The sequence below is a fragment of the Elephantulus edwardii genome, unplaced genomic scaffold, assembly GCF_000299155.1.
Source record: "Elephantulus edwardii isolate Elephantulus edwardi_28Jun2011 unplaced genomic scaffold, EleEdw1.0 scaffold00186, whole genome shotgun sequence".
In the NCBI taxonomy this organism is placed as follows: domain Eukaryota; kingdom Metazoa; phylum Chordata; class Mammalia; order Macroscelidea; family Macroscelididae; genus Elephantulus; species Elephantulus edwardii.
Window position 1 is genome coordinate 5,766,292 of NW_006399936.1, and position 8,728 is coordinate 5,775,019.

At 41.1% G+C, this 8,728-nt stretch overlaps 1 protein-coding gene across 1 annotated transcript in view; it reads left to right on the plus strand.

The window, feature by feature from the left end:
• Positions 1-232: 232 nt before the first annotated feature.
• The window catches only part of LOC102873038 (UPF0764 protein C16orf89 homolog), a 13,210-nt gene continuing 4,714 nt past the window's right edge, over positions 233-8,728 (plus strand). Inside the window, exons 1-3 of the mRNA XM_006896641.1 lie at positions 233-329; positions 747-992; positions 7,920-8,070. Of these exons, the coding sequence (XP_006896703.1) occupies positions 233-329; positions 747-992; positions 7,920-8,070 (494 nt within the window). The remainder of the gene's footprint in view (positions 330-746; positions 993-7,919; positions 8,071-8,728) is intronic.

The following is an 8,728-nucleotide window of genomic DNA, read 5'->3' on the forward strand; positions in this document are numbered from 1 at the left end:
AGTTCTACTCAATTTGGTGGCACTTAAGAACAGCATTTACTTCTGTGAAGATTAACAATGACGACAAAAAAAAGGTGTTTCTCCTGAGTTCAATTTGATTCACAGTGACTTTCTAGGACAGTGTCAAGCTGTTCCATGGAGTGTCCAAGGCTGATATCCTTGGAGAAGCAGACTGCCACATCCTTCTTCCATGAAACAGTGTCTCCAAACACAAGTTCTTAGCCATTAAGGCATGAAGACACCTTTCTGTAAGTGTGACAACATTGACAACCCTAGGGAACAGTTAAACCTCTATAACACAGTGGAGTGTCCCCAGGTCAGAATGACCTGTAAGGCTGACAGTAACAACACCCTTCACTCATTGTAACTGTTGTGTTATTAGGGTTCAAGTTAGTTATGATAATATCATAATCGGATTCATGTCACAAATTGCATAGACTGACACAATGCCATAACAATGGCCTCAAACACATCAACGATCATGAAGATATGCAGGAATGGTTCACATGTTGTTAACTGAGAAGATGACAACCCCCTGTAACTGTCCTTCTCACAATCCTCTTAGGGGAATGTGTCTGTTCAACCACTCTAGGCAATGCAACCCTTCCCAGCTCCTTATTTGATATTTGGAGGAGGAGTTGAAGAATGAGGAAAAGGAAGAGGAGGAAGTGGAGGGCAGGGAAGGCAGAGAGGGAGGGTGAGGAGTTGAAAGGAGATAAAAGAGGCATCAGGACCAGAACACCTAGTGTGGAAGCATCTTACAAGCTGGAAGCAGAAGGGAACCATGTCTACCTTGAAGTGGCTACTCCTGCTCCTGCTGCTGGAAGCATCACAGCTTCAGCCCTTCTTCATGTCAGCACCAGACAACCCAGGGTTCAAGACCACCACAGAGAAACTGATACTGTCCTCAATGGAGAATGCCACCGCCTTTATGGAGAAGAACCTACAGAAAACAACCCTGATTAGTATTTTATCCCTCAGGGCAGTAGAAGGTAAGTAAAACTGCTCCCTCCATTGACCACCTCTGCACCCACAGAGCCTGGTGGTTGGTGGCAGAGTTTGCTCTGCCCCTAAGAAAAAGGACACGGGGTGCAGTGCTCCTCCTGGATGCCTGGAGCTTGGCTGTTCTCAGGTGTAAGGAAGACTTGAAGGTAGCATGAGAAAAAGTCTCGAGTTGTTATTTTCACAGAGGATGATGCATTGAGCTCTCCCTCCTGGAATGATGTTAGCAAGGCATGGAGTGATGTCTATCCTCCCAAGCGGGTGTTTATGGGACAGAAGATCCTCTGGCAGGACTGTGATCCAGGGAAATCACCAGAGACCCATCCTCAGGGTGGGGCATGGAGGGGTGTGTGGGGGGGACCCATGCTCAGCTTCCTCTGCTCCTAAGCCAAAAGCACCTGGTGATTCTGAGAAAACAATCCTCCTTTAAGTTGGTAGCACAACTCCCTATCCACTAGAGCTCTTACTGAGGAGACCAGAAGTCTGAATTCAGGCCACCATAGTAAGAGGAGACTTCACCTACTGGCTCCACAGGAAGACCCTTGCTCCTTGATTCCAGTGAAATCTCATGGCTGAGTAGTTTTCTTTTCTCATCTCGGCTTGCTCACTTGCCTTTCCCATCTCTTGCTTATTCAAAAAAGAGAGCATGAATGACGACCTAGTCTGCAAGAATACAGCCTCATTAGCATGGTAAAATAATCAAATTCCTAAATGTGAGTGTAACAATTACAGGTATTAAGATTTATAGCAGCATTCTTTACCAGTGCAAGTCCATGGAAACAGCCCAAATGTCCAACCACAACTGGATGGATTGAAAAATTGGGGTACATCATGTCATAGAATACTATGCAGCCCTCAGAAGCAATGATTTTTTTTTAAAAAAATACTACATAACTTGGGAGAGATTAGAGAGCATTATGCCGAATGGATGAACTCAGTTTCATAAGGACAAATAACTGCATAAGACCATTATTGTAAAAATAGAAGGATAACTAATAAAACATATATTAGGACCCAAGGGGGTAAGAGGTAGGAGCAGAGGGGTGAGTATGGGGAGGGGCGGAACCACAGGATTGTACAGTTTGTTGTGGAGGGAGAGAGTGAAGGAGATGGGAAGGAGCCAATGGGGACCTGAGAAGACAGGGTAATGATGGGCATAGTCCAGTAGTGATTAATATAAGAAAGCACAATGCATGAGAATGATTGTATGAAACACAATGTGGATGAAGGATAGTGTGAAACACAATGTATGTAAGCAAACCAATACATTCTTTTTTTTTTTTAAAGAGAATATAGTTAGTGGGGGTGGGGGATTACAGCACCTGTTTTGTAGGACACAATCCAACCCTTAACAATCACATTTATAGTCAAAAGCAAAGTAAGGCGTGGACATTCCATTCTTGGACACAATTCATCTAGAGCAGTAAGTACCCTATTATTACATCTTTTTCTTTCTCAAATTCTGGAATGTAATAACCGTATTCTCCCGTAGGGCAACTAAAAGAGCTTCAGCAGGTGTGGATCAAGGACCACTTGCTACGACAGCTGAGTCAGCGTGCAGAAAATCTGTCCAAGAAGATATTGATAATTTTTGCACAATATATCTCCTACCAGCAGCTGATTAAAAACCAAAAATTATCAGGTAACAAGTCAAGGGAAGCCCTACTTCCTCAGGAATCTAGGGTCGAGGCAGTTATTGCAAGTACCTCGCACAGCATTAAGGAGCTCTGACAGCCCAGTGGTAAGGGGTTGTGCTACCAACCTAAAGGCACACAGTTCTAATTCACCATGGGAGAAAGATGGGTAATTCCCCACCCTGATGTAACTTCTTGCCTTTGAAAGCCCTCTGGAGGGTCAGCTATGAGTTGGTACCATTTTAATGGTACTTAACCACAGTAAGCACAGCCCCAAAGGGCCAGGAGAGGAAAGAGACCACCTAGGAGACCAGAAGAAGAAACCAGAGAAGGACAGTTACATTTGACTCCAGATGAAATGGACCCTTACCTTTACTCAGAAAGCAGGTGGCATATGCCTAGAATAATTCAATTCACCTCCAGGGTTCAAGACTCTACACTAGATCAGTGACCTATCTCAAAAGGTAGAATATATCTATAAGATAACCTAAACCTTTGCCTTGCAAAGACTAACATATTTTTATCATATATTCCAGGCCCTACAATTTTGAGGGTTTCTCTATCCTTTCTAGGCTGAAGTTACCAGATAAAAGGACACCATCCTAGAACCCTGGCTTGGGTCGTTCTCATATAAGAAGTAGGACAAAACTTATATCAAGGCAACCTAACTCAAATACCTCTCTGTGTAATATATAGAAGTTGGAAGACTAGTCCAGTATTTTCTGTGCTGGAATTTTTGCAAGTAATTTGACAGGCCTTTGTCTGATGTACCTTTAGGTGGACTGAAACTTCCAAACTCTCGGTTAGCAGCTAAATGTTTTAACTATTTATTTGCACCACCTAAAATTTGTAAAGTTAAATATACCTATTAACCTTTTCAATGTATCAAATCTATTATTTTTAAAAACTTTATTTTTATTATTTTTATGTGTGTGTACCGTCAAATCAGATCTGACTGGTACAGGAGAAGATTGCCCCTCCTTCTCCAGCAGAGCATCTGGTTGATTCGAATTGCTCACCTCTGGGATTACCGTGCAGCTTCTTGCCACTAGGCCACCAGAGCTCACCTTATTAAATCTATTCTTTTTTAAAATTATTATTATTTTTTGTGCATGTACCGTCAAATCAGATCTGACTGGTACAGGAGGAAATTGTCCCTCCTTCTCCGGCACAGCATCTGGTGGATTTGAACTGGGTACCTCTGGGATTGCAGTACAGCTTCTTGTCACTAGGCCACCAGAGCTCCCCTTAAATCTATTCTTAAGATGGTTTTTAAACACAGTTGGGATACACTCAAGGTCATATTTTGATTCTTGTGAATTTGTTTTTATTTTTCTTCAACTTGAACTTGCATAGAATAGTAGACGGTCTGTTTCACAGTCAGTTCCTAGACTAGTTTCCACTTGCTCATGCTGAGTTTATCCCATGTCTCTTTCCACAGATGTAGTCAATCTGACTCTTGAGTAGTCTATCAGGTGAAGTTCATGTACATATTCACCATTTATGCTTTTTCAAAAAGTATTTGCAGTAAATAACTTATTATTTATACAAAATTATAGCATTCCATTTTCAGCTGCATTTCTATCACCAAGACCAAAGTTTCCAACTACCAATCTTTCTTCTTCCAACTTTTACATTCCAATCACCAATTATTATTCATGCACTTTAATTACTTGTTTGGTTAAATTTCAGGCTACAAAAGTTAGTATAAATCCTAAATTTCCTTATCTTTTCATGGTACGTATGCATATTTGATTGATGATAGTATTAACAGGACATCCTTGTGTATGTGTATGCATAGTATCTTATCACTCATAGCATTGTATTTTAGGATAGAGCTTGAAATGCTCCTCATTTGATGATGAATGTCACACTGTTTCTCGTCAATTTGTAATTCTCTGCATAATAGATCATGTGACTGATTAAAAATGGCCAGTATCAGTCCATCTGCAGTCACTAATGCCTAGGATATCAATATTTAGACCTTCTATTTCATTTGCTTACAACTTCTAATTTTCCTAGATTCATATTTTGAGCATTCCTTGTTACAGTTAGTATTGGATGTTACCAGCTGTTTCTCCTCATTTTGTGTCTTGCCACATCTGAAAATGAAGGTCCCTCAGTGGGTGAAACTTTTGCTTCATCTGCGTCATTACAGTAAGCTCTACTTGGATAAGGCAGCTCTTTTCCAATTGCATTCTTTTGGTGCTTTCCAAACTGATGGGCTTATCTTCTGGCACTATAACCAGCAATGTTCTTCTATTGTCCATAACGTTCTCAAAGGTCTCTTTAAAAAAATAAAGAAATATATAATATATTTGATGCAGTGACCACTAATGATCAAAGACCAGGTGAGTTGCAGAATGAATCAAAGATATCATCCATGAAGAAAGCAAAGGTCATTAAAAAGATATGCAAAAAAAAGAAAAGACCAAAATCCATATCAGAAAATATTCTGAGATGCATTGAAATGAAAAGCAGCCCAAAACAAAGGGGAATGAATGCTGAGATAATTGAGCTGAACTGAAAATTTCAACAGGCAGCTCAAGAAGATAAAGGAAAGTGTTATAATGAAATGTGTAAGGAGCTGGAGTTGGAGAACTAAAAGAGAAGAACATGTTCACCATTTCTTAAGCTGGGAGAACTTATGAACTTATGAACAAATTTAAGCCTCTAGTTGCAATACTAGAGGATTCTATGAGCAAAATCTTGAGTGAGGCAGAAAGAATTGAAAAAAAAAAGGCTGGAAGGAAGGCACAGTCACTGCACCAAAAGGAATTAAACACTGAACCGTTTCAGGAAGTGGCATATGGTCAGGAACCAATGGTACCAGAAGGAGCAGTCCAACCTGCACTGAAGGTATTGGTGAAAACTAAGAATCCAGGAAGTAATGGAATACTGTTAAATACCATTAGGTGTTTCAGGAAACAAATGCAGCCATGGGCATACTGGTCAATCTCTGCCAACAAATAGGGAAAAGAACCCCCTAGACAGTTGACTAGAAGAGATCTATATTTGTTCTCATTCTCAAAAATGGCGATCTAACAGGATGTGAAAATTACTGAACATTATCATTAATATCAAATGCAAATAAAATCCTGCTGAAGATTTTTAAGAAAGAGCTGGAACATTACCAATGATTGGGAACTGCCACAAATTCAAGCTAGACTCAGAAGAGGCTGTGGCATGCAGGATGTCATCACTGATGTCAGGTGGAGCTTGGCTGAAAGTAGAGAATTCCAGAAAAATGTTTACTTATGTTTTATTGATTATGTGAAGGTATTTGACTGTGTGGATGATAACAAATCATGGCCAATATTGAGAAGAATGGGAATCCCAGAACACTTAATTGTGCTTATGTGAAATCTATACATAGACCAAGAAGCAATTGTCCACCCAAATAGAACAAGGAAACGCTGAATGGTTTAAACCCAGAAAAAGACTGAGTCAAGGTTGTATACTTTTCCCACACCCATTCAATTTTTATCTGGAGCAAATAATTCAAGAAGCTGGACTATATGAGGAAGAATGTGGCATCAGAATTGAAGGAAGACCGTGTTATGCAGTTGTCATAATCTAGTTAGCATAAAGTGAAGAAGGCTGGAAGCCCATGCTACAGAAGATCAAAGATTACAGTCTTCAGTATGGATTACATCTCACCATCAAGAAAACCAAAATTTTCATCCCTGGACCAATAGATAGTTTCATGATAGATGGAGAAAATATCCAAGTTGTCAATTATTTCATTTTACTTGCATCCGCAATCAACACTCATAATAAGAGTAGCCAATAAATCCAAAGATGTGTTACATTAGGAAAATCTGCTATCAAAGACCTCTCCAAAGTTCTACTGACCAAGGATGTTAGTATAAAGACTAAGGTAAATCTGATCCAAGCATGGGCTTTTCAATTTTTCCTGTGCATCTGAAAGTTGGAGAATGGATAGGGATGCCGGAAGTGAAATCAATGCCTTTGCATTGTGTTGTTGGTGAAGAGTATCAAATACCCTATGGACTGACAAAAAGAAATCTGTCTTGACAGAAGTTCAATCAAAGTGTTCCTTAAGGCATCTATAGGGAAACTTCATTTCAGTTACTTTGTGCATATTTTCACCAGGAACCAGTCCCTAGAGAAGGATGTCATGCTGCAAAAGATAAGTGTTGTCAACCTGGGACAAAGAAATAGCGAGACGGGAACACCAAGGTGGAGAAAACAACAACAACAAACCAAACCAGAGAGCATGAAGGCAGGGGGCAAACAGCTTGAAGACTGCAGCAGCCCATCCTCTCTGTCTTTATTGAGAATCACCGGGAAGTAAATCACAAAGAGAATTATTTTCCAAGTGAAGCCGAGTTTTTCCTCTATTGTCAACCTTATGCTTGGCTCAGGAAGGAAGTAGTTTACAAGTACAGACTGTTAACATTCCTTCTGCAGGAGGCCCTTGCTGCTGCTTGACTACAGGAAGCAACTAATTTCTTGCAATCTTCAAAAGAGGAATTCCAGTTTGTATTTGTGCTTTTTAAAATTTCTGATTAAGCATTTGGTTTAACATTTGCCTTGCCACAGGTAAGGGGTCACAGAAGAACACCCTCAATGAGACGGATTAACACAGTGACCATCACACTGGGCTTGAGTGTAACAAGAGATCATGATGATGGGACAGAACAGGTGAAACTTCACATTTGCTGTTCGTAGGGTTACGATGAATCATCATAGACTTGATGGTCCCTGAAAGCCACAAGAAGTAACCTTTGAAAAGATCCTACTCTTCCTGGGGGACCACTAGCTTTGTCAAAGGTAGGGGACCCAATGACGCCTGCTTTAGTTCTCAGTTGCCAAGTGGAAGGTGAGAGGTTTTAACTCACAAAGGTCTAGGGGGCCACATCTGGTGATCTGCTTCCATAAAGACTGTACCCTTGGAAATTCCCATTTGAAAGTTCTACTTTGTGATGAGTTGAAACTGATACAACAGCACACAACCTAAGGAGTCAATGCCTTGCTAGGTGCTTGCTAGTTATTGCTAATTAACTGCCTCCCTGAAGAAGAGGCTGAAGCTCTGAGTAGGCGTCTACCTGCATGAGTTAGAAGCTTGGTGTGGGACTTCCAATGGTTATTCCCTGAGATCCAGAGCTTGGATTGAGGGTGATAACTAACCAATCCTTACTTGAATTTCGAGAAAGCCTCCCATAGTCTAGGCCCAGGTAGCCTCCCTTGTAAGCTTGGTTCTCAAAACTACACTTTGGCCACTGTGTGACTGCCCCTTTTCCTTCTGTTCTTGCGCAGAGGTTGAACCACTCATTCAATCAGGGTTCTGGAAGTTTCCCCAAACTTGGACCCACACCAATGCCTCTTTGGTTTACCAGTCATTTAATTCGTCAGACTCTTCATCACAAAAACATACTGCCAAGTGCATAGCCATGCTGCTGGGAACCAGGTAGGTTTGGCTGAATTGCCCCACTTCTTGTAAACTCTAAAGTGCTCTCCTTGAGTCCTGGTAGTTCTCCCAGATTCCTAAGGCTGACCCTAGCATTCTGTGAAAAACCTAGTCCCAGACCTCCAAGAGAGTGGACTCCATCTCCATCGCTCACACCCATTCTGGTCCCCTGCAGTAGTTCTACCATCCAGTAACCATCTCACATCTCCCTTACTGTGTCTTCACTGTGTCCCCTACTACACCAATCCTTGGAATGAGTTACATTTCAAACAGAATACTCTTTCCATAAAGATGAAATCTTGAACAGCTGCAATCTTTTCTCCATCTATCATGATTCTGTCTACTGCAACAGTGGTTGGGATCTTTGTTTCTTGATGTTGAGAAGCAATCCATATTGAAGGCTGCAGTTCTTAGTTCTCAGGACAAAGCTCAAACCCTACTGCCTCTGCCTCTATTGGTGCTACCTCATCTTTAGATTCAATCCTGGGATTTCTTCAAGGGTCTTAAAGTTTCCCTCTCAAGTCAAACCCTTGCTGCGCTGTCCTTTCTCCTCCTCCTGCTCTTCTCTTCTCTTCTCTTCTCTTCTCTTCTCTTCTCTTCTCTTCTCTTCTCTTCTCTTCCTTCTTCTTCTTCTTCTTCTTCTTCTTCTTCTTCTTCT